The sequence below is a fragment of the Drosophila hydei genome, unplaced genomic scaffold, assembly GCF_003285905.1.
Source record: "Drosophila hydei strain 15085-1641.00,03,60 unplaced genomic scaffold, DhydRS2 tig00008119-arrow-pilon, whole genome shotgun sequence".
Lineage (NCBI taxonomy): Eukaryota > Metazoa > Arthropoda > Insecta > Diptera > Drosophilidae > Drosophila > Drosophila hydei.
Genome location: NW_022045830.1, coordinates 6,623,137 through 6,647,207, shown reverse-complemented (window position 1 = coordinate 6,647,207; position 24,071 = coordinate 6,623,137). Strand labels below are relative to the sequence as shown.

Here is a 24,071-nt window from a genome sequence, read left to right as displayed (position 1 = left end):
ACACAGACACGGATGATTTATATATGCCTCTGCCGAAGTGTTTGTGTGGTTTTGTATGTGTTGTATGTGTGTGTGTGTGTAGCCCACCTGTTTGGCTTTTCAGGAGCAATCACACGGTCTTGCGTTCACAGCAGTTGAAAGATTTCTTGCTGCTTTCTTTCGCTGCCGTCACACCAACAACAACAACGACAAGCACAGCAACAGCACCGGCAACAACTACAACTCCAACGGGTTGCGTTTGTTCTTTGTGACTGAACGAACGTCCGTTGGGGGCCAAAGGCGGGCGTACACATAACGTAACGAATCGCTGAAGCTTGGGAGTCGTGTTGCTTGTCGACTCCATATTGTTGTTGCTGCAGCTGAGCTGTTGTTGTTGTTGTCGCCGTTGTCATTTGTGTGCGACGACAGCGACTACGGTTAATAACAGCGCTGTGTCGGCAACTCCGCAGTCAGACGGGCACCGGCTACCAATACGCATCGCCAGCGACGCGTCGCTTTGATAACAAAAAAAAAAGGCCAACAAAGAATACAATAATATTAAAAATAAGGAGAAACATATGTAGAAAATACGATAATATACATTCTATATAGCACGTAGTATATACGAGTTGTCGGCATTGTTCGGTAGTTCCTCGACATCAAATAAAGTAAACGAAATGAATTGAAACCGAATCGAGTTGTTGTCGCAACTGCAACGGGCCACACACGCTAAACACTGTCATAATATAGCAGATCCTTAGCTACGCAGATCCCACGATCTTTAGATCGCCAGATCATTTTTAAAGATGAGCAACACAATGACTGCCGCACACGAGCCGACCATACACTATCTGGATAGCATTTTGAACGAGGAGGAGAAACGCTGCGGCGATCAATATTCACATCAATGGCGCAATTTCACAATCTCTCGTTCGGGCCGCTTCAGATCGAAGAACAAGAAACGCGATGTGGTCGATGGCAAGCTGTTCGATGGCAAGGAAAATGATAAGGTGAGTCCAGTGAGAGCAGCTCCCAGTAACCCAATTTTCATTTTCATTCGCATTTTCAATTTCATTTGTGATTTTTCCCCTTATCAGCAGACACTCCGAAAATAAAATATAACGATATATTTATTATATTGATATGATAAGTGCTAACGTGATTTATATATCACATACATATATGCATGTCTGTATGTGCGTATGTGTATATATAAAGCTAGTAACGGGTTTTTAGGTTTTTTTTTTGGCTTTGAAGTCCAAATATCAGTTTACAAGTTTTTGCTGTGTTTTCCATGTGAATCGACGCAACAACAACAAGAAAAACAACAGAAAAACGGAAATGCTCATTAATAAAAAACGGAAGTTGGTTTATTATGATAAGACTCTGTATGCAATCAGCTCTATGACGCTATTTGTCAACACTTTATACTACACTATCCTATATATAAATATGAATGAATGTATTTTATATATTTATCCTATATAAATATGTGTATGCGTTTATCATGTATATATATTTGATATATTTATATATCTCATATACAATTCAAGGAGAATGAAAGCCAAATGGAATCTTTGTTGATGACAAATCTTAGCCACTGCTCGAGCAATATAAAAATGAGTGCATTCTGGATGCCAAAAGTATGGCTACAATTGTGATATATAAAAATGTTTTTAAATATTTTTAATTCTTAGCATTACTCATACGTAATTAAAACAATTAGAAGAAGGCGTGCTAAGTTAAAAAATGGCAAAAAAACTGTAAACTCGTATATTATCAGTACAAGGTAAAAAAGGCTGTCAAGCTTGAAAGTATAAATCAAAAGCAAACTGAGGGCGCTTTTAGTCTTTATAATTATATACCAAAAGTTGATGTCACTTTTAGATATGTCATAACTAGTGCAAAATGCTCTTGTCTCAATTGGGTTTCCTATAAAACAGATAAGATTATTGACGGTACTTTTTCTGCTATCAATTTCTTGGCCTTGACTGCAATTCTTCATTTCAAATAAAATATATCTGCGTCGCAGATCTTGTTAAGAGTCTAGGAAACTTTCTTTGATATTTGCCCCCATAAAAGGGCAGTATAAAATGTAAATTAATAAAAAAAATGTATATGAAACGCAGTTAAAAATACATTACTTTCTTACAAGTGATAAAAAGGGAATTAAAAAGTTAAACAAAGTAAACAAACAAAAAAAAAAAAACAGCAACAGAACTCAGTCGAGTGCAACGCAAAATAAAGTAAGATCCATATATATACATGTATATATATGTAGCGACCGACAAACACACCTTTCTGGAAACTTTATTTCTTTTGGCGCCACTGTAAGATGAGTAAGGCGAGCAAATTCAACAAAATGTCATATAATACATATTCAAAGTTCATTGCAAAAAAAGGAAGATATATTTAAAAGCAGATGTATGTATGCGAAACCAGATACATTGCAGGGCTGCCACAAATGAAAACAAAATTTGTTTTTGTCATCGGCACGCGCCTCTTGTTAAATTTGGCAAGTGAACCGGCCAGGCGGTCGGTCAGTGTTTGAGGAGGGGTAAGGCCTCGGCGTGAGGGTGTTCCACCTGCTTGTTTCCTACGGCTTACTTACGCAACAAATGCAACGGGCGAACGATCGGTCGATCGATTGATTGTCAGCAGCAAACGTGCTTGCTGCGTCATTGTCGTCTGTGCATTGAACTTGGTTAATTTTATGAAAGGCAAAAAATAAAGAAAATAAACAATAACAATTAACGCTAGGTGCTTTATTACACCTGGTTAAGCTATTCCAGATTGAACATGCTTAAGCGCTTGACAAAGTGTCGAGCTATGAGCTCTGTTTGCTTAAAAAAAGCTATTGAGTTTCCATGTTTAACTTAAATTTTATAAGCTAACTAGATAAGTTTTCAATAATAACTGTGACAGAATAGCGAACGGAAATATAAATGATAAATGCGTAGTCTTCTTCTTTGGTATAGACAACATGGCGCATGAGTAATATTTAAAAAGGCGACTCCAGTTTCAATGATTATTTGAAAATTATTACTAACTAACAATTTTGTATACTAACTTGATTAAATTCCAATAGTTTTTAAACTTTTAAAGCAAGATGAAATTAACATTAAGGTTTTAAGTTTTTATTTAACAAACAATAAAACAGAACTGGAATTTCCGTGTTTCTCTAAGATTTCGTATACAACGTAAGCCGTCTTCAATCATTTCTCTATCTTAACAAATAATCAACTAGATTATTTCTTAACGTCTGGTGAGCTGTTTCAGTTCAAACATTAACCTAGAGTCAACAGAGCAACAAGGCGTATGAGTAATATTTAAAAATTTCTTAAGCTTGCACCTAGTATTTTAGTTTATCTTTGATTTTATTTACACTTAAATCAGTTTTTAGCAGTTTCTGTAGCCTAAAAACTAGTCGATATAAAGATCTCGTGACGCCCTCTTGGTTTATAACGTGCTAAAAATAAAAGGCACCTGGCTTATATATCTAGTATATATTTGTGTGTGTGTGTGCCAACCAACAATGATAGTAAACCATGAAATATGGCCAAGGTTTTACCAATGAAAGCACTCAAACAATATTGTTTGTACCTATATCAGATATTGCAAAATTTCCTTTATTGCGCTTTAACAGCGCAAAAATCTTATCAACCAACAATAGCGATTGCAAAAACAAAGGCAAACCTTTTTTCGGTTTCGTTCCTATATAGGGAAAAACACCAAAACATACATACACATATTTATATTTATATACATACATATATATTTATATATATATATATATATCATAGAGGTAAGTGGCTGGGCACGCTTGGCTGTTCTGTTGCCGCCAGCTGTCAAAAAAAGCTCCAGCCGAGAATTATATTTATGTATATACATATGTGTGTATTTGGTGCATGTCGATAGCATGTGCTTGATTAAAATCAGGTGCTAAATCAAAAATATGACTTTGCACATGTCTTTTGATTACTTTTTCAAAAGTTAGAGTCTCTGATTGCTGGAAACCCAAATAAAAACTTAATCTAAATATTCTTTCTATTTGTTGGTGATAATGAATTTCAAGAGTTATTGACTGCATATATATTAAATTTTTGATTTCGCTCTATTTATTGCAGATCTCAGCGCGCAATACAACTAGCGCCATGTCAAAATCGTCCTCCTATACGACAAATACAACAAATACAACAACGGGCGGCAATAGTGCAGCGGCGCCGTCGGGGCGAAGTCAACGTGACAAAGCAGAGAGCTATAAAAGTTTTTACGAAACCAATTTATAGATAATGGCAGAGCTATATACATTTTGGCATACATATGCATATACTATATACATATACATATAAATATGTATATACAGCTATATGCACTATATATTTGTATTACGCTTTATTGGATCAACCGAAGAGTTTATTGCACAACATGTGAAATATATAAAATGTGCAAAATTCACAATGAGAAAAGAAAACTTAAAGAAAAACAACACAAAGGAAGACTAAGCAGGCTGCTTGACAAAGCTTTCTTGTGTGCTTTTGTTTAGAATTTTCAGCTATTTAGATTTAGTAGAATCTAGAACAGATTAGGAGCTAGCTTAGGCACTCTCTAAATATATATATATATATAGATCATTGTACTTAAATATATATATATATATATATATATATATATATATATATATATATATATATATATATATATATATATATATATGTATATATATATACATACATATATAGAGTAATTGTATGAACATTATTATCTCTTTCTTGCTTAGATTATACAAGTATTAAATCGTGATAACTGCACTAAATCGTACATGCATATCTTTAACTATACATATTAAAATATTTTATATATACAAATGTATATTTGTCTTAACTTTAATAAAAATTCAATGCTTAAAACGTATCGATAAAGCAAAAGGTTTTTTTAAGCGTTTACTTATATAAACGAAATCATGAGGCATCTTCGTCTGCATTTGAGGCGGCTGTCGGTCGAATATAGCTAACATCTAGTACACAAAACTTTGCCCTACACATGGGACAGGTACACTTTTGTTCTAGCCATACTTCGCGATCGATATCGCTTTGGCGGGCGGCAAACCAGCGCGCCAAACACTCCACACACCACATGGGACGACAATAGCAATTGGAGCAGCGTGCCTCATCTGTTAGAGGAGCGCCAGCCCGGTTCAAATCGGCGCACTGTTTATTAATCTTGATATTGGGCTCCGCCAGCATGCAGGCAAAACATTTGTCTGTAATGGGCTCCGAGCTAAAGATTGGATTGAGGGCCACCTGCGTTTTGAATACATCCACAAATCGATCGATGACGCTACGATGAAATTGTATGTTGGATGGTATGGTAATTGGACGCCGCAGACGATCCTCCAAGCTACGAAATTCTAAGGCATTTATGCGAATGTTAAAATCAGAAACACCTTGGCGCATCGGCTGAACAACAATGCTTATCATTTGCAAGGTGTCGTTCTGATCGTGGTGAGATATGTTATATGTCTCCGCCTAAAAATTCGATAGATTGATATTTTTCATTATCTGCAACATGCCAAAACCTGAGGTTCAGAGGTACTTGCCTTGGCAACGCTGAGGGAAGTGTTGGCTTGATGCGCAAAGTTAACATTGTACATGGTTGTTTTGATAATCCAGTTTTCCGTGGCAATCACCATGCTAATGGAGTTGAGTTTCTTTTTGTAAATATCCTGACGGCGAAACTCGGTACTAATGTCGTTTGCAACAGCGCTGTAGCTCCCCGGGGTATTGGAGTATTTTGCCAGGGTTTTGTTTATTGGATGCCGGCGCCAGTTTTGCTGATGCCACTTAAATATCAGTGCCGGCACAGCTAACATAGCCAGTACACTGAAACGTTGCGCCATCTTCCAGGTGAGTGTTTTGAAGGCCACAGCCTCCTGTGGCATAGGAAAATCCGGGTCAAGCTCATTATCTTCAAGCGGTTGTTGTGTGGCGAAAACTGAGAACTTCAGTCTGTGTATTAGGAAATATGTGACAGGGAGGCAACTGTGGACAAAGAGATTCAGAGATGTGCGACGCAGATGGTAGCCAACAAAATCACGATATTCCTCTCCCAGGAAGGAAGAGAACACCTGTTCAATCGTAAAGCCCAAACGTTGAAACTCCTCGGGCGGATAGATGACGCACATGCACACCAGAAAGTAGAACAAATTAAAGAGCAGTTCCGACTCATCCATGTTGCGAAAAATTTTGAAAAATTCAACAAAAACCAGTAATAAAATATACAAGTCCAGGGTCTAAATTAGAGATGCGCAATTATTGTTGATGTGTCGTATGCGCAGAGTTGCATTCGAACTCGATAGTTCGATTTGTTTGACCGCGAAGGTATATTCGAATGGTGTATTTTGTAAATCCTTTTCGCTTTCCTAATTCTACTTATTTTCCTCTGCATTTCTGGCATCCTTAATGCTTTAAAAGCAGGCAGTTTAATTAAATAGATACCATAATTTATTACGATATTAATGGCATATATCATTACAACCATGTTGCTTTTTTTGTATATTAAATATATATATTTTTGTAAAAAGATTTTTAATACAAAACTTGCTTTTGATTTGTGCTATTGTTTGATGATGAAATCAAATTCAAATACATTTTCATTGGGTGTCATGGAAGCTATGTTTGAATAAGGGAGATATGTTAAATTAGGCAGTTAACAACTTTCGTTAGACTATATCTTATGTGGACATTATATACATAACTCTAGATACATAAACAATAAAATATGTATGACAAACCACATACATTTAAAACTACTCATTTTTTGTGCTTTATGGAATGTGTGTGCGTGGCATGCAGAAAGTAAACTAGTGCGTAATAATGGACGGTTACTTTACTGCTGAAGTTCACTCAGATTCGGAATGTTGTTGGTATAGTCATCATTGGATGCCGAACTTGAATCGTTGGTCATCTCAAAACTATTGTCTCCGCTGGTGCCTGTAACTGTTGTTAGACTTGAGTCATTATTGGAGTTTTGATGATCAGAATTGCTCAGATTTGGTAACGACACATCTGCCTCTTCGTCATCCACATCCGCATCATCATCGTCATCGTCATCTTCCTCGTCTTCTTCGTCGTCTTCGTCATTACTAAGGCTGTTTGTGCCGCTGCTATTGTTATCCCCATTATCGTTGCGAGCCTTGGCTCCATTTCCATCTGGTTGCACAGTATTCAAATTTAATGCGCTTATCGCTGGCAAATTATTGTAGCTCATATCTGGAACTGTTTTCGTTGTTGTCGATTTTGATGTTGCTGTTGTCATCGCATCAGATGTGCCGCTTATCTCGCAACTGGAATTTTCAATTAAAAGCGTTATCAAAGGCACGTTGGGTACGGTTGCTGTTGATGTGCTTGTACTAGAGCTACCATTGCTGGCGGTGTCCGAATTGCCAGCATCCAGCGGCGTCGTAGATGTCGTTGACATTGTTACTGCCTCGGAGCAGCCGTTGAGTATAGATAGGTGAGGTATATTTTGTGGTGGCTGGGTTTGAACGTTTGCTGACGCCAGCTTTTCACTACTTGCATTTAGAATTGATAGATTAGGCATGTTAACTGCGTTTAACTGAGATGAGGATGAGACAGCAGTTGTTGTTATGGTTGCCCCATTGCTTGTCGTGGTTTTTAGATGACGGGATAAGCGTGCAGATCGTGGTGGTGCTACGGGCACTGGGCTGGAGGTGGATATGGATGTGCCATTTTCTATTTGTTGGGGTACACTCTTGTCGCGTCTAACCATATGCTTGTCGAAATAATCTAAATTCATGCCAGTGCCACGCGCCTGTGCTGCAGCTGCATTCAGTGTGGATGTATTAGGTTGGTAACTGGCACTGTCGTCCACCTCCATGTCTTCGCTCAGATCCTCGCTGCACAGATCCAAACTAATATGCGCTGCAGGTCCATCGGTGGGGCGATCAGGTTTAGGCTCTGAAGCACAGAAAAAACGAATAGTTTTAACAATTTATAATATTATTCTCACTATCTCTCTACGAACCATTCAGGAAATGCAAGGCCACAAAATCGGCAGCACTGTAGATCTCGGCCTGTACAAGCAACTGCAGCAGCACACCCACCGTGGGGCGTTCGTTTAGCTTGCCAGAAGTTTTCCACTCATCAATCATTACCTGTGATATGCTTTGGCCAGGCGTTAAGCGCTCAGCGGTCCCATCAATCAGACTTATTTGTTGCGCGGTATATTTAAGTCCAACCTTGGCTGCGATTTCCTGATACTTGAGTGCTCCTGGTGCACTGCAGGCCTGCGCATCCAGGCGCTTTGGTATAATGGACATTAGCTTGCGCCAGCAGCTATTAACGTCCAGTATTGTTGCCAATTTGTAGATGTCGTTATCATCGACGCGCCGTAATTCCGTGTAGCGCGTATATTTTGAATATATGGGAACGGAACTTGTGCTGGTGCAAACAGTCGCCCAGCCGTTTGCTTTTGTTTTTGCCATTTCCATTTTGTTTTGCTTTCCTCAAATCCTTTAGCTTTATCGCTGCTGTGCGTCTTGGATATGGATGCGCCTATCGTTTGATTGTCTCGTGTGGTGTTATAAAAACATTTTATATTAAATTGCGTTTGCAGCTCTTGCGTTTTCACTGAATTTTCCTATGAGCCATCATTGGTTTCTCCGCACACACATACATATATATAAATATGCAATAGCCGACACCAACAGCTGTTTAAGCTTTCAGAGTTGATTTGCCGATAATTAATCGATAACAGTAACTTCACTGCATGGCGCCGCACTGAGTGGGTTGTATTGAAACATAACGGTTACTATAATAAATTTGTATTTTTATTTTTAAATAGCTGAAAATAGATTTGTATAATGGATACAATTACATTTAATACATTGTACAATTGTACGTTTTAAAATACATATAAACAAGGACGAAGACAAACTGATAAGGTCGTAAAATGGATATAGACGGCTTTGTGCTTATGCTAATTATTCGTTTCGTTGGTTGTTTCCAAACAATATATGTATATGCACATACATGTATATAATAATATATATATAAAAGATTTGTGTGTTTGCTTTAAATGTATATGCTCTACTTATTTTGTATATAATTAAGGTCACTTTCTTATTTGTTTCGCATATGTTCAATTCGCTGAGGTTTCGCTAGTAAAGACGGAATGTTTGCTGATTTAAATCTAAACGAGACTCTTGAGTTTCTGTGTATTTTTCTAAAGCTGTGCGCCTTGTCAAAAACATCGGACGGTATTACTCTTGTTGCCTAATTACTAATTGTTGACGTTGGTGTAGAAAAATGTGGTGATAAACAATAACACACTCATGATCAGAGCTGTGTTGATGTTGTGACCATGTCTAGTATTCGCTGCATTGCGTGTCGTCTTTCCCATTTGGAAACGCAGCGTGGGACTGGACATGCGTCCATCGCCGCCATTGCTGAAGGCTAGCACTCGCATGTTGTAGCTCTTACCCGGCGTCAGTGTGTTAATAAAGGACTCCAGTTTGTGTCCTATAGGCACAATAGTATTGTTGGCAGTGATCATATTCTGATCAGTCTCCCAGATGCGAACCTGCCGAAATAAAAATATTTGATATTGTTTGCGGTTAATACATTTATAGGATTTCATACCTTATAGCCAGCCAGCGGCTCTTCATCTTGCGCCGGCGAAACATAACGCCAAACAACGCGCACCGTAGACGGATTTATGCCATAGACATGCACTGAAGACGGCGGCTTCTGTGGCGCCTTGCGATATGTGCGTTCTAGTATAAATAAAAAATATATGGTACAGATTCCAATATCTTTATATTAGATAAATTGACGGTACCTTCAAAACGTTCGCTTTCAGGACCTTCGCCAGCTGCATTGTATGCCATAACCTTAACGAAGTAATACGTGTCCGGCTGCAGACCCACAATTAGTGCCCATGGCCGAGTAGTACGCGATAAGTAGTAGACGGCATCCTCTTCTTGATGTTCGGTCTTCCAATACTTCAGCTGAATTTGGAATTGCAAAGAATAAACATATCGCAGCAGCATTATTTGTAAGCTAAAACTTACCCTATGTCCAATAAGCCTGCCCCGTATGTTCTCACGAGACATGTCAATGGGACTCCAGGATACGTTGAAGCAAGTGGAATTGTAGGCCAACGCAAATGGTTTTTGGGGCGCCACTTGTGGCATATCCTCGGCAGAATGTATGACAACCGTTTCGCTCTCGGGTCCCTTACCCATGCTGTTTATTGCCTGTACCTTTACTTCGTATTCCGTGTAGTAGTTGTTTAGTGGAATGTTGACTACGGCCACACCCACATTCTCTTGATTCTTTTTAATATCTGAGGCCCATTCTAAAGCACCCTTTAGCTTCCAGAACACCTTGTAATGTATGCCATGACTGTGCTGCTCCTGTGGCAACAATGGCTGCCAGGTAATGGTCAGATCGCCAATCTTACCACCGCCACCGCCCACCTTCCGTGGCGCTATATATGGTACATCATCGTAAGTGCTGTAGATTGGCGATGGGGCTGAGGGTGTGCCAATGCCCAAATCATTAACAGCTGTCACGCTAAATTCGTAAGAGGACCAGGGTGTCAAATTTGTAACCTCAGCCTGCTGACGAGACGTATATCGATCCACCTCACGCGCCTGTACGTGCATGGAAACATTGACCCAGGTGCGATTCCAGTTGGTGCGCCCAAGTATGTTGTAGTATCGTATGGGGCGGCCATTGTTGACACCATCCACCCATTCAATGATAGCCTTGGTCTTGCCAATTTCAATTACCTGCACGCCTCCTGGAGCACCAGGGGCTCCTTCAATAATGACACTTGTCTTGGTACTAATCTCATTAACTGCTGATTGGACAACACACTCGTAATCGCCTGAATCACGCATCGTTGTATTATGCACGGTCAAACTGTTCCAGTCGACGATCTGGAAGGTTTTTCAGGTACAGTTAATGATGTTTCTAAATTAGGAAAACTTCTAGCTTACAAAGCGCTGAGTGCCATCGTGATTATTCCGAAGTATCTCGCCATTACGTTTCCAAACGTAGGCAATGTCCAGCAGCTCGTCGAATGCAGCTTCACAGTGCAGATAGATAAGATCATGTTCACGAGAAACAATGCGTTGTGGGGGCGTCTGTACAAATCGTATTTCCTCTGTTAAGTAAAATAATTAATAGAGTTAAGTAATAACTGTTAAGAAAGTTTAACTTACGCAGCACAATAACTCGAGCATGCGACTCATCCGAGCCTGCCTGATTGGAAGCTATGCACGTGTACATTCCCTCATCATCACGAGACGTGGGCGATATGATGAGCGTGCCGCTGGGCAGTATACGACGATGTCCACCTGAGCCAAGCAATTGTCCATCTTTTTTCCACTGGAATTTCGGACGTGGTGCAGCCTCCGGATCACAAACAATAGTTGTATTCCCATTATAAACAGCATAGATCTCAGATTCGAGTGGATGCTTCTTGAATGATGGCTTCATGGACAGCACACGCAACTGAGCCGAACTGAAGGATGTCTTCAGTTGATTCTGTGCACCGCACTGATACATGCCCTCATCCTTGTCCTTCTCCAGGAATTTTATGGTTAGCACATTATCTTGTATTACATACCGATCGCGATTGATGGTCAAAGGATCGAGACGTTCGGCATTCTTGTACCAAGTATAGTTGGCATCGGGTATGGCGAACGCTTCACAAATAAACGTAACATCACTGTTGTAGTCCTTGATCATATCCTTAAGCGGTATAGTGAACTCTGGGCGCATTTGTATGTTGATATAGATGGACTTCTCCAGCGTCTTGCGCGGATTGGTAATACTGCATGTGTACTGTCCATTGTCATTGGTAGTCGCATTCCTAATGATCAGAACGCGACCATAGCTCGTCGTGAAGGCATTGCGCTGCAGTGGCTGTCCTTGGCGCGTCCAGTTGTACGAAGGTATAGGATAACCAAATGCCATGCATTCTAAACGAATCTCTTCGCCAGCAACGGGAGCCTCCGGAAAGACTTTTGGAAACGTATTGGCAAAGATCAGTGTCTGATAGTTGCTATTGGGCGTTACACGCAGCGGAAAGAAGGGGCCATTACGACCTGTATCCGAGACAAGTGTTTGCACAGTACATGAATAATTGGCCCGATCCACGGTCTCAATAAACGAGAAGTACAGCGCACCATCGTGTGAGACAAATACGCGCTGATCCTCCTCCACAAAATTGGGGAAATAGTCACGTGCCCAATAGTATCGAATGGCTGGATAATGTTGTGGCGGATCACAGAATATGGACTTGCCCCAGTTCATCTCGCTCGTCTCAGCAGATCGCTTCAAATTGAACTCCATGATGAAACCAAAATTAAGATGTGCACTCTCTGACCGAACGCTGCCAAATTTATTTTGCGCAACGCAGTGATAGGCGCCCTGATCTAGCGCTTGCTTGGGATCATATATAATTAGATTGCCTCCTGATATAGTGTAGCGATCCTCCACCAACGGATCAATTCGTTTGTATTCTAGTGTATCATTTACATAGACCTCACGATACCACTCATACGAGGGTGTCGGATAACCTCCAGCCAAGCAGCTCAGCGAAACATCGTTAATCAAACGATTCTTGTTCACATCAAATGTTGTGTCATTTGGTTGCTTTACAAAGTACGGTCCACGTGGAATGCGCTCCAGATCACGTATATCCAAGCCATACGTATAGGGGCGCTTATCATCTAGTTTAATATTGACATTGTCTGGGCTGTACAGTGCTTTGGACTCGCAAATAAATAGATTTAATTCAATTTCGTAGGCAGGCATAAACATCCATCGATCGCGTTTCTTCGAATAGGCATAGACCACACGATCTCGCACATAGCCAGTGTCTCCATAAGGCTGATTTGGACCTGTAAAACATAATTGATATTATATATTTCATTTTTTATTATTGACATTTAGTCTTACCAAAGAATCCACGCAAATTGTTTTGGTTGCGTTGATTCACATTCGGTTGTCCCGTCAGCGCATTGTAGTACTGATTGGGATTGTTAAAATTGCGATTGTTGGGATCATTTTGCACGAGGAAACGATTGTCATTCAGATCTTCGTTTTCAAGTGCCTGCTGTTCATCGAAAGCAAAGGAATCCTCAATCTGTACCAATTGCGTATTGTCATCATTCACCCAGTTCTGTGGCCCCGTTTGACGGGCTGAGATAAAGAAACGATTCTGCCGTTGATTTTGTATAATGAGTTGCTTTAAAATAAACGCATGTTTCTCCACATTGTCCACATTCAGTAAGTCCGCTGTGTAAGCCTTGCAAATCTTCTTAGCTTCCGCCCAGTTACGCTTGGGTGAGCGTATAAAGCGATAGCATGTCTGTCGGAACGATATCCAATGCTCGGGACAAAAGTTATCCTCATCGGTGAACATATCCCTATAGCCTAAGCCCGAATTGGTAGGGGATGTCACGCTGTTGCGATTGAAGGGGTCGTATTGTGGGCCTGTATTTCCAATGCTGCCCGGCCCCACAATGTTGCCGCCACCAACGCCCAACATCGGTCGATTGCTGTCATAGTTGTTGTAACCATTGTAGCTATTTGGATTCAGACCAGAGCCACCAAAATTCGGATTGGTTGGCTGATTGCCAAAGTCCAGCAATGGATTATCATACTGTGTGCTGTCCGGATTTTGTTGCTGGCCCGTGTACAAAGGATTATAGCGTGGCGAATAGTCCTTGTTATAAGTGGGCTGATATGGCTGCGGTTGTTGCCCTTGTATTTGCGGTAGTGGCAGGCCCGGCTGCTGCTGTTGTTGCGGTTGCACGTCGCTGGGTAGTTGTGCCCTGCTCGTTGCTAGCAACAACAATTGCACCAGCCCGCAGACTAACAGCCGGCTCCTTGCTGACATAGTGACTTGGTTTACTTTTAGTTACAGTTCGATGTGAGAACTTATTCAGTTGGTTTTTTGTAGAAGACTAAAGGCACATTTTCGAGTTGGAAATTCGTAGTCTATAAATAAACAACAATAGACACTGTTTATTTGCAATATCTAATTTATGAACTGTGTATGTAAACAAATCAAAAGATCAGTCCTATTACTCAGACCAATAACGGTTGTATTAGTAAGCGTACACACATATGACACATACCTCTACGTACAGTAAAAGCTCTTTTGAACGGCAGAGTAGGGTTTTAATTTTTATAAAGCTGCTTAGACAAATATTAAAATATAAGATACGCACAAGGTAACATTAAAGTTTGTAATTGGAAACATTCACGAGCTAAAGTTATTCTTCCGTTAATTGAGTTTCCACTGTACATGATCATAGGCGTGTCTGTGTGTGTGTACATGTATGTATTCTACATTAGGCGTGGTCTTGAGCTTGTTGTCGTGTTGCATTACAAAACAATTAATGAAATTCATCTTTAAATATTTCTAAGCTGAAGTAGAATAATTTACGTTTCTGTTTTATATTCTGAAATATATTTGGTGGATTCACTCCACATAGAGTTGGCATCGCCGCCGCCCAATTCGACTAAAGCTACGCTTAGTCAAACATCCCAGACCAAACCACACCTTAAATTTTGAGCTAGTAATTTATAGGGTATTAAAGACACTATTTCAATGATAATATTAATTTACAAACACAGTTTGTCAACTTCTTTTAGTTACACTAACCAAGTGATCATAAATTATTCACAAAACACTTTAAAATTATAGCTTTATTAAATAAAAACAAAAACTAGGCACAAGTTCGACAAAGCCACGATTAGATGGACGATATACGATTACAATTCCATGCAACTCGTGATTAAGAGCTGCCAACGCTTTGAGTGATGAGCAGCTATGATGGTATGATACTTCAAATTTAAAACATTGAAAAAAATAATAAAAAGCTTAGGCTGTACATTTCATAACTCATAATTATTTATTAACAAACTAATATTTATTTATATGCTGTTAAGTTAATAATTGTGTTAATAATTGAGGTTATTTAATTCAATAGAGATAATAAGTATAAGCACAAACCTCAAAATAAATTGATTACTTACAACAATATATTATATTCGATATTTATGAAGAAAAACTTATCGATGTTTTAACAACAAACCCGTCGTGTACTTATCGAATTTCATCCGAGTGGTGATGTGTAATAACCACAGTTTTGGTGATATTTCAAATAAAAACAGAGCTAATTAAGCAACAAAACAGCATAGCAAAGGACAGGAAGCAATATACACAACATGAACTATAATCCAAATGCGGGTATGCGGAATCGTAAGTGGGAAAACTGTAAGGAACAAGCTATAGCTACGCAAGTATATACCACGAATGCAGCTGCTGTTGTTGTTGCTGCAGCGGCGGTGGCGACTGCCGCAAATACAAAAAGCTGCAGCTGGCGCTTATTTTAGTTGCCTCTCGTAGTTAATTGTTGAGTTGTTCAAAAATTATTATCACAGCCTGCACTAATAATTATGTTGCGTTTTTAGCTTGTTTACTGCGTGTGTAGCTTGATTTTACCTTTTTCCCCCACTAACACTTGTGAATCTATCACAATCCAATTGAAATGGAAAATCAAAAGCATTTAACGGCTTTTCTGTGTATCCAAAAATAGCTCAAGGTGGAGGACGCGCTCGTCCCATTAAACGAGTAAGCGATTTGAATGCAATGGGCCCAACGGCTCCGTTGCCCAGTGGCTCTGCCTTCATGACGCCAACGGCAGCACCCACCATGTTCGATCCCACGATGTACGGCGGCCCGGCTCCACAGCAGGTCAATAGCTATGGGTACAATGCGGCACCAACAGCTCCGGCACCGGTACAGCAACAACAAGTACCCCAACAGCAAAGCTATGGATATCCACCGGGACAACAACCAATGAATAATGTACCATCTGGACAGCCATCCTATGGCATGGGTGGACCCCAGACGCAAGTGCTTGGAGCTGCTCCCGGTGCTGCACCTGGAGGCCAATATCCACAGTTTACCATGTTCCAACAGCCCATCGTGCAGGACATGGCCATGCAGTACGGCCAACGACTGGCCGATCAAGGCAAACAGCTTGTGGAGAATCAATTTGAGAAATGGGTGCCCGTCGCGAAGTTGAAGTACTATTTTGCAGTTGATAATGCCTATGTGGGGCGCAAGCTGCGCTTGCTTTTCTTTCCTTATGTACACAAGGTAGGCAGCTATATATTAATATTTATTTTAAGTCCCTTATAAACGTTAAACATTTGCTTACTTTACAGGATTGGTCATTAAAATACGACCAGGAACACCCTGTGCAGCCACGCTATGATATAAATGCACCAGATCTTTATTTGCCAACGATGGGCTACATTACATATGTAATTGTTGCCGGGCTATTGTTGGGCATGCAGAATCGATTTTCGCCCGAACAACTAGGCATACAGGCATCTAGTGCGATGGCTTATAGCATTTTCGAACTGGTCATCTACTCCATCTCGCTGTACGTGATGAATGTGAAGACGAGCCTTAAGACTTTGGATTTACTGGCATTTACGGGCTATAAATATGTAAATATTGTCGTCTGCCTACTGATGAGCACGCTCTTCTTTCGCTCCGGTTACTATATAGCACTGGCATATACCAGCTTCGCCTTTGGCTTCTTTCTGGTGAGCAATATGAACTACAGAGCAAATATTGGTCATTATTAATTGTAAATCTTCTACAGCTGCGGACACTGCGAACAAAGCTGTTGCAGGACAACACGCCAACTGCGCCCAGCGGTGCCATCAACTATGATCCGTATGGCAATCCGCAACAATTCGATTACAGCGGCGGGCGCAAGAGGAAGTTATACTTCCTATTCATTGTAGTTGCTGGCCAGATATTGTTCGCGTTTCTGCTCTCGAAGCATTTGTATTTGCCCGGTGTGGATCCATTGGCAACGCTTAAGGCGCTATAAAAATCTTTAGTAAAATTTTTGAAACTCATTTAATTTATTGGGCCAACGGAAATCAGACGCACACATACACACACATGTGTGCCGAGTGTATTGGGTGTGTGTGCGTAGTACACACGCTCTCAAAATTGATGTGGTAAAATGTTTTCACAACGCCAATGATAAAATCATTTCCAAAATGTTAAAATCTTAGTAGCATATGTGGTTAGAAATACGTTACTTAAGCTTCAAGAAACATCTGATTGAGATTTGCAATAGGTGATGCATATACATATTTTTGTTATTAACAAAATTAACACATTTTATACCTAAATAAACAGTGCTTGATAAATGGGATTATTGTTATTATAAAATAGTATAAAAACTATCGAAATGCAAATTCTTAATATCGTTTTTCTATTTTTTTTTATCGTAAGAATATGAATTTTCAGACTAAGTACTGTATATAAGAAGCTTCCCACGCCTAACATCAAGGCTGAACTCAACCGAAAATCTTACCTAGAAAATATAAAATATGAAATGAGGATCGAATACGATTGCCTAGTTGCAAAATAAACAATTTTTTTTGTCATTGAAACAAGCTTTTGTGTATTTTTAATTGTTTTTTCTTCTTTTTTTATATATAGTATATAGTTTTTATTGAAATTTTTAGTCTTTATTACTGTAACGTGTTGGTTGGTTGGTTGTTTGCTTGTTGTTTGTTTTTACTCTTTACTCTTCGAATCGTCGCTTTGTTCTCACTTTCTTCTAACTGCTTTACTTATTGGCTACGTAATGTTCTCTTGATCTGTTTTTAGAAATTTGTTTACTAGTTTCATACGTGTAACGATTCGTTTTTTGTTTTTATTAACTTTTTTTATAAAATATAGGCCAGTATGAAATATTGTTTTTGTTTGATTTGCATTAGATCTAGTTTGTTGGGTGTGTTGTTTTATATGTATATTTTTTTAATGTTTATGCTCTTTATTTATTTGTTTTATTATGCGTGTGGCTGACTTTTGCCCTCGAATAGCGTGAAAAATAATTATAATAATCATAATAACGATAACAGTTCCTACATTAGGTATTAGTATTCGTTTTACTCGTTTTGCTTTTATTTAGTAATAATGCATACTAATTAGTATTCTGCTTTATTTTATATATATATATAGTATAAGTAGTTCAATAGTTGGGGCCTCAATTGCAACTCAGTACCATAGCGCAAAAGTGAAAAACTTTTGCGTACAAATTCGCTAGCTTAGCTTCCTTTTCGGGGGTTTTTCATTTTAAAGTTGACTAATGCAAAGTGTGTTTAGTTGATTTTCTGTGTGTTTTTGTTTGTTTTTATTAATGTGTATCGTGTATTATGCTAGCGCTTAGTAAATAGTTATAAACATGCTTTGCTTTGTTTTTAACAAATTCCACGTATTAAAAATAATACATTTACAACTAATCATAATCAAAATTTAAATATATAGATCAATATTTATATTTATATAAATATATATATTTATTCATACATGTTCATATTGTATTTATATAAATGTTTGTTTTTGCTTTTGTTCTGTTGCCTGCTGCTGTTGCATATAAATCGTAGTTATGTTTTACATAACTATATCTCGTATATATATTCTGGTTTTTATTCTTCTTTCTTTATAAATATTTCATGTGTGTTCATTGTAAATTGGAATACAAAAAGAAGGTGCAACAATCGTAACTAAAAAAAAGGAATATTGACAAACAATTTAAAACTCTGCCTAACAGGAAATATAATTTGAAATCAATCGCTAGCTCTAACCTAAATCACCGACTGTGCCGCCTCCTGCTGCTTGACAAGATTACGCTGATAGTTGATCGCATTCATTTTAACGAACTATATTACCGTGCCGCCCGCAGGCGTTGTTTGACTGGGCGACAAGTGTTGAGCAACGTGCTGTGAAGCAAAAAGATTCGTTTTAGAGCCGTTTACAAGGATAAGCTAAAGCTGAAGCTGTGTCTACTTACCGTACTGTGTCCTGGCCGTGCCCATGTATAAATAAAGCCATCCTGGCATGCCGTTAAAAAGCAATCCTCTCGAAATATAAGCGCCGTTAGTCGCTCGTGCGCAATCTTCTTGCAAATGAGCGGCTCTAGGAGCGGACACTCTTCGAACCTTGGACAGGCTGGCGTACCTATGAGCTTCATGGGATCATAGCTACTCACACTGGCCGACGACTGTCCAGCTGTTGCTAACGAAGAGTTGTGCGAGGATTTGCTCAACTTCAGTGAGCCAAAGCTATGCGCCGTCGCACTACTACCAATGGCTGCGCCACTTCCCGATTCCAGCGCTGTCGAATGGGCGATGTTTGTGGAGCTACTGTTGCTATTACTGCTCCTGTTGTTGTTACTGTGGTTACTGTGATTATGTTGATTATAGCTCTTTAGCATGCTCATTGCTTTTCGATGCTGCCGATGATTCGTGGCCGTCGATCCACTTCCCTCGTATCCAATGGTAGCCGAGCGTTTCTCTGAGTTGCTCAAGAAACTGAAGTTTGACAAACGCTGGGTGAGACTATTGAAGGCGCTAAAGCTGCTGCTGCTGCTAGCGCCCGCATTAGAGTTCGTTTTGGTCGAGCTATTGGAATTTTTGCTATTATAGCCAGATGTGGAGTAATTGGAGTTGCTGACGCGTGGTCCATTGCTGTCAATGCTGTCCGACTTGGTCGCACTTATGCAGTTGGGAAACTTGATCGAGTTGCTATTGCCATGTGACCTGCTGTTCGCTTTGGATAAGGATGTGTTATTCGCGACGGCAGCTGCAGCTGGTGTTGCCGTCTCCGTGTCACAGTTTTCGTCTGGCGGCGTGTTGGCATTGGATGATTGCGAGGATATCGTGCAGTTGGCCGTGGAGAATTTACTGGAACTGCTGTTACTATGCTCTGTCGCGCCGGCAGCCCCGCCGCCTGCTGTTTCCCTAATGGGGCTACAGCTGCTGGAGTCGGCAAAGTTGCTTGGCTGGCCCATAGCCACGGGTCGTATCACTTTGATGCCATCCGCATCGAGTCCGCCATTCAGGAAGCTGCTGTCGTTCAGTTGAGTGCTATTTACGCGCTGGCGCATCGTCAAAGGGTGTCGCAGCACATCCTCCGTGATGTCCCACAGGCAAATTTGCGTATCTTGACTAACCGAGCCGAGGCGATAACTAATGGCCAGCTTGTCCGGCGCCAGCGCCGCCGATGAGGCGTCCGATCGAAACGACGCCGAGTGTGTACGCGTTCGATTCGTGTGCAACGGCGTTGAGTTCTTATCAAAGCCTTCGAAGCCACCATTGGCTGTGGAATCACCCGAGAAACGATCCTCCCGGGATGCAGTGTATTCATTCAGCTGATTCTCATCATCACTGAAATCGCCTCCATCCCAGTTCGTGTAGGAGGTGGTATAGGGATCAAAGGCCACCACAGAAACCCAGGAACGATGGCCCTGACCACGAGCCACGACTCGTCGTTCGTGCAGTGACCACACCGTTACCAGATCATCCTCGCCGCCAACAACAATGTATTTACCATCGGGTGACCAGCAAACACAGAGGAAGCCACCAAAATATGAGCGCGCAATACCCAGCAGCTCCATGGTATCATAGTGAAAGACACGCAAGAAGCCGTCCTGTGAGACCAGTGCTAGATTCGAGCCGCAAGGCGAGAAGCACAGCTCATTGATGCAGCAGTTGTCGGTGCTGAAGACCCACTTATACAGAGGATTACGCGTCGATTTGGACTTGCAGGTAAGTATCGTATATCCGTCGCCCACTTTAAATGGCTGATAGCTGGGCGCTGTGGCCGCACAGGGCAGCTCCTCGTTATATAGATACAAATGTCCTGAGGCGTGCGAGGCGAGAAATAGATGCGGCGAATTTGGCAGCCACTTCAGACAGGTCACTTTGGTCTTATCAATCAGGCGCTATTCAAATGAAATAGATATACTTAATATGTGGCGATAGCTAGCTGTTAATTGTCAGTCGCTTACCTCTTCGTTGAATAGTTTGCGTAGCTCGCGTGGCCCTTGTTGCGGTGATACCAGCTGTATTTGTCCCGTTGTGAAACCAACCAGCAGCGGTGCACCAGTGGGTGTGGCTGCATTGGCATTAAAATCATGACAGCTGGGATTTGTGCCCTTGTAGAACTTCTTATCGATGGGTTTGCTCATCTCGGTGCCCTGCAGAACCAATAACAATAAACAAACCCTGTTAGTCATTTTTCTCTTTTCAAAATATTTATTATAGTTGGAATAAAACCACTTAGTTTTTTATTTATTATTATATTATTTATAATCAATTTTAAACGATGTGTGGTATTTTACTTCTCATTATATATATGAGGTATTCGAGTTGTATTTCAAATCTTTTGATTTGATTTAAATTGCTATATAATAGCAGGAATATATTTAGATTCTCTTTTCAGCTACCAATAATCCCACTAGCATCATCTTTATAGTGAATCAACAGGATTGCTTTGTTTTCATTTGGGATAATGTAAGTTAATGCTTCTAAAGAATTATAAATAGTAAAGAGATCGTTAAGCCAAACAAACTCTTTCAGCTTTCTACTCGATCATAAGGTATACCAATTAGCATCGATTGTGATAGCTTTGTTGAAATTAGCGGCTTGTTCACAATTTCCGTTAAGCACCTGATGTGAATGATTCAAAATACGCAACTAACCAAATGAAGACCTAAACAAGTTTATACCAAAGCCGTGTGCGAAAACTCAAACAAATGCAAGCTGTTGCAGTTAAAACAACCAAGAGTACGAAACAGCTGCTTGGCAAATAAGAAATATAATCAATTGGACGCATTCGAAGATTGAATACACTAATAACAACAATATCCCACTTTACTTTAAGAGTTCCCAATTGAGATATCTACAATTCATATTATACATTGCTCAAAATACTTTCAAGCAAAATTGAATCTGAATACATGATTTTAAATTTAGCTCAATGCCCTACTCTCGTTAGGGTATAGGTAAAGTACATACAAAACACACTGACAAGTTGGATGATTTGCAGTGGAAAAAGCTGCCTTCGCGCGTAATAAACACATTTAAATAAAAGCTAAGCAAGCGAATTGATCATCAACAACAACAATAATGTCTAAATAACAAACGCTGCGAGAATTGGAACAAATTAAACGATTGTGTTTGGGGCAGCGTTTTCTGTGCCATGGGGAAACTGGATACGTTTCGGCGGAACGGGGAATGGAGTGACGTCGGGGGCAGCAGTTCTAACTAAGTGGACACTGCCAATTGCTGCGGGGGTGGCAGCGATGCGACAGGGTATTATTACATGAGCAAAGCTACGGGGCGCAGCCGGTGTGTGCACTGCTCTGCTTATCAGCATGCACTTTTGATAACCGACTGCTTGAAAGATCTTTGTGGAGAGACTGGCCACGTCACCTGCTTACGGAGAGTAAAGAAAAGGGGTCCATGTGTACATTTGTGCGTCTGTGCTTATATATTCATATAAAACTGAAACCACATTTGCTCACCTTTTTAACGCCACGAAATGCATAGACATAGAGGTCGCGTCCAAAATTGAAACAGATGCGATCTCCGCCATAGATTTGATTTGTTGGCAACCCGTTCTGGTCCAGCACGCCGCCATTGGTCATCGAGTGCATGGATATGCCGCCGCCCAGGCGGGCATCGACGGTGCTGCTGCTGCCGCCGTTGTTGTAGTTGCTGTCGCCGCCGGCACCGCCTCCATTCAATGTAGTAGCGGCCGTTGTTATTGTTGTTGGTGTTGCAGGTGTTGTTGTGGATGTTGCGCCATTTGAATTCAATTGCGTGCGCTTATCACTCGAAGTTGATGTTGTTGGAGTTGCTGCTGTTGTCGGTGCTGCCGCCACATTCGCTTCGCTATTGTTTTTACTGCTGGGATTCGGCAGCGTTACAAATGAGACGCGCACCTGGGGCGAACTTTGATTGTTGCTGTAGCCGACGCGATTTGGTCGCGAGTATTCGGAAAGGGTAAGCAGGCGATATGTGCCCTCTCGGGTAACAAATTGCGTTTTCAGATCGTCCTTGACATTGGCATCCAGTTGGTTGGCCATTACGTAGGCGTTCGGTTTAGTTACACGCGCCGCTTATTGTTGTTGCTGCCGCTGTCACTGCTGCTCTTTGCATCACATTCGCACACACTGACACACAACACACACACACACACATATATATGCATATACACCTCAACCCATGCCGCGCGCGCGCCCCACTCAGACGCAAGTGTTTGGGCTACTACCTGCCGCTGTCGCTGCGACTGCCGCTGCCGCTGCCACTGCCACTGCCGCACTGCCCTGCCCGTTTGCAATAATTGTGTTGTTGTGTCCAAATATCGTCAAGTTTTGTTCCACTAATTAACTAGCCCTGCTTATGTGGGTTGATGTGTATGTGTGCTCTGAATGCTTGGCCGTTTGCTTGTTATAATTAGATTTAATTCTTCACTACACTTCAATTTGTGTGTTGTTGTTGCGGAATTTTTATTTTTCTCTCGCTGCCACTATTTATTTATCGATAGCCGATAGCCATAGTTTTCTAGAGCGCAGCTAACTTCAAGTGACTCGAAATGTGCGCACATATGTTAGCCCCACAGTATCAGCAGCTTATTGCAGCCCTGTGGAACTGAACTTATGGCAACGCTGTTCGCTTTGTTTACATTCTTGCCGGCAGTCTGGCCAGAATGATGTTAATTTAAACATTGGCGCGTGATCAAATGTGAACTTAACAACTTTAGCTGCATATGCTTGTATTTATTCGCCATAAATTTAACACAAATAAATGAAAGAATAATACTAGAATATGTGTCTTGCTTAAAATTCAACTGGTACAAGCTGCTTTCATTATTTCATTTTAGCCTTCATACATATGTGATTGGCTTTTGTGGGTAAACGGAAATGCATTTCAAATGTCTTGGAAAATTGGCCCCGGGCAATGCTTTGTCCGCTCGTTTTTGTGCTACGTTTGCACCAAATGAAGTTTTCCACGTATTCGGACATACGTTCGCTCAACGTTGTGCAACTGATTGGGGCATGTGGCAAGGTCTTACGCTGACCGTTCTCGAACATAGAAATTCACTTTGAGCTTGGCAATTTGAGTGCGTGAGTGGCAGGCAATTTTCTAGACAAAACC

At 40.6% G+C, this 24,071-nt stretch overlaps 6 protein-coding genes across 9 annotated transcripts; 2 read left to right on the top strand and 4 right to left on the bottom strand.

Annotated features, from left to right (window-relative positions):
* The first annotated feature begins 438 nt into the window (after nt 1-438).
* Nucleotides 439-4,596, top strand: LOC111601990. The gene is made up of 2 exons (XM_023318879.2): nt 439-989; nt 4,107-4,596. Exons 1-2 carry the CDS (start codon nt 786-788, stop codon nt 4,266-4,268), a joined length of 366 nt encoding a protein of 121 aa, XP_023174647.1. The 5' UTR covers nt 439-785; the 3' UTR covers nt 4,269-4,596.
* A 242-nt stretch (nt 4,597-4,838) lies between these two features.
* Nucleotides 4,839-6,475, bottom strand: LOC111602011 (E3 ubiquitin-protein ligase TM129). Its single transcript, XM_023318905.2, has 2 exons — nt 5,579-6,475; nt 4,839-5,507 (listed from the first exon to the last, which is right to left on the bottom strand). The coding sequence occupies exons 1-2, from the start codon at nt 6,209-6,211 to the stop codon at nt 4,941-4,943; spliced, it is 1,200 nt and encodes a 399-aa protein (XP_023174673.2). The 5' UTR covers nt 6,212-6,475; the 3' UTR covers nt 4,839-4,940.
* A 166-nt stretch (nt 6,476-6,641) lies between these two features.
* LOC111602009 (protein Tube) lies at nt 6,642-8,710 on the bottom strand. Its single transcript, XM_023318904.2, has 2 exons — nt 8,026-8,710; nt 6,642-7,958 (listed from the first exon to the last, which is right to left on the bottom strand). The coding sequence occupies exons 1-2, from the start codon at nt 8,489-8,491 to the stop codon at nt 6,868-6,870; spliced, it is 1,557 nt and encodes a 518-aa protein (XP_023174672.1). The 5' UTR covers nt 8,492-8,710; the 3' UTR covers nt 6,642-6,867.
* Nucleotides 8,711-9,067: 357 nt separating this feature from the next.
* LOC111601971 (contactin) lies at nt 9,068-14,806 on the bottom strand. Its single transcript, XM_023318846.2, has 8 exons — nt 14,689-14,806; nt 12,975-14,018; nt 11,231-12,916; nt 11,006-11,172; nt 10,073-10,945; nt 9,841-10,009; nt 9,642-9,775; nt 9,068-9,582 (listed from the first exon to the last, which is right to left on the bottom strand). Exons 2-8 carry the CDS (start codon nt 13,915-13,917, stop codon nt 9,283-9,285), a joined length of 4,272 nt encoding a protein of 1,423 aa, XP_023174614.2. The 5' UTR covers nt 13,918-14,018; nt 14,689-14,806; the 3' UTR covers nt 9,068-9,282.
* Nucleotides 14,807-15,123: 317 nt separating this feature from the next.
* LOC111601972 (protein YIF1B-A) lies at nt 15,124-17,272 on the top strand. Of its 3 annotated transcripts, none has more exons than XM_023318848.2 (4): nt 15,124-15,288; nt 15,626-16,191; nt 16,260-16,646; nt 16,706-17,272. In XM_023318848.2, the coding sequence occupies exons 1-4, from the start codon at nt 15,255-15,257 to the stop codon at nt 16,937-16,939; spliced, it is 1,221 nt and encodes a 406-aa protein (XP_023174616.2). In that variant the 5' UTR covers nt 15,124-15,254; the 3' UTR covers nt 16,940-17,272. The 3 variants fall into 3 exon arrangements, with proteins under 3 accessions (XP_023174616.2, XP_023174615.2, XP_023174617.2); XM_023318847.2 differs by having other exon boundaries at nt 15,124-15,303; XM_023318849.2 differs by having other exon boundaries at nt 15,126-15,276.
* A 1,179-nt stretch (nt 17,273-18,451) lies between these two features.
* On the bottom strand, nt 18,452-23,740 carry LOC111601993 (WD repeat-containing protein 20). Of its 2 annotated transcripts, XR_002751581.2 has the most exons (5): nt 22,436-23,740; nt 20,918-21,106; nt 18,920-20,851; nt 18,714-18,848; nt 18,452-18,632 (listed from the first exon to the last, which is right to left on the bottom strand). XR_002751581.2 is itself a non-coding variant. In XM_023318882.2 (4 exons), the coding sequence occupies exons 1-4, from the start codon at nt 22,997-22,999 to the stop codon at nt 18,789-18,791; spliced, it is 2,745 nt and encodes a 914-aa protein (XP_023174650.1). In that variant the 5' UTR covers nt 23,000-23,740; the 3' UTR covers nt 18,452-18,788. The 2 variants fall into 2 exon arrangements, 1 of the variants encoding a protein (XP_023174650.1); XM_023318882.2 differs by having other exon boundaries at nt 18,452-18,848.
* Nucleotides 23,741-24,071: the final 331 nt, after the last annotated feature.

What these genes read in the sequence shown, in the direction of transcription:
- LOC111602011 (XM_023318905.2), bottom strand. Translation starts at nt 6,211, where the DNA reads ATGGATGAGTCGGAACTGCTCTTTAATTTGTTCTACTTTCTGGTGTGC. An exon ending in CTTCCCTCAGCGTTGCCAAG is followed by an intron (nt 5,508 to 5,578) that starts GCAAGTACCTCT and finishes TCGAATTTTTAG; the next exon opens with GCGGAGACATATAACATATC.
- LOC111601971 (XM_023318846.2), bottom strand. Translation starts at nt 13,917, where the DNA reads ATGTCAGCAAGGAGCCGGCTGTTAGTCTGCGGGCTGGTGCAATTGTTG. An exon ending in CAATTTGCGTGGATTCTTTG is followed by an intron (nt 12,917 to 12,974) that starts GTAAGACTAAAT and finishes TATGTTTTACAG; the next exon opens with GTCCAAATCAGCCTTATGGA. An exon ending in AGCCGCTGGCTGGCTATAAG is followed by an intron (nt 9,583 to 9,641) that starts GTATGAAATCCT and finishes TTATTTCGGCAG; the next exon opens with GTTCGCATCTGGGAGACTGA.
- LOC111601972 (XM_023318847.2), top strand. Translation starts at nt 15,255, where the DNA reads ATGAACTATAATCCAAATGCGGGTATGCGGAATCGTAAGTGGGAAAAC. An exon ending in GAATCGTAAGTGGGAAAACT is followed by an intron (nt 15,304 to 15,625) that starts GTAAGGAACAAG and finishes ATCCAAAAATAG; the next exon opens with CTCAAGGTGGAGGACGCGCT. An exon ending in TCTTTCCTTATGTACACAAG is followed by an intron (nt 16,192 to 16,259) that starts GTAGGCAGCTAT and finishes CTTACTTTACAG; the next exon opens with GATTGGTCATTAAAATACGA.
- LOC111601990 (XM_023318879.2), top strand. Translation starts at nt 786, where the DNA reads ATGAGCAACACAATGACTGCCGCACACGAGCCGACCATACACTATCTG. An exon ending in ATGGCAAGGAAAATGATAAG is followed by an intron (nt 990 to 4,106) that starts GTGAGTCCAGTG and finishes TATTTATTGCAG; the next exon opens with ATCTCAGCGCGCAATACAAC.
- LOC111602009 (XM_023318904.2), bottom strand. Translation starts at nt 8,491, where the DNA reads ATGGAAATGGCAAAAACAAAAGCAAACGGCTGGGCGACTGTTTGCACC. An exon ending in GGCCTTGCATTTCCTGAATG is followed by an intron (nt 7,959 to 8,025) that starts GTTCGTAGAGAG and finishes TCTGTGCTTCAG; the next exon opens with AGCCTAAACCTGATCGCCCC.
- LOC111601993 (XM_023318882.2), bottom strand. Translation starts at nt 22,999, where the DNA reads ATGGCCAACCAACTGGATGCCAATGTCAAGGACGATCTGAAAACGCAA. An exon ending in CATTTCGTGGCGTTAAAAAG is followed by an intron (nt 21,107 to 22,435) that starts GTGAGCAAATGT and finishes TTGGTTCTGCAG; the next exon opens with GGCACCGAGATGAGCAAACC. An exon ending in CACGGCCAGGACACAGTACG is followed by an intron (nt 18,849 to 18,919) that starts GTAAGTAGACAC and finishes TTTGCTTCACAG; the next exon opens with CACGTTGCTCAACACTTGTC.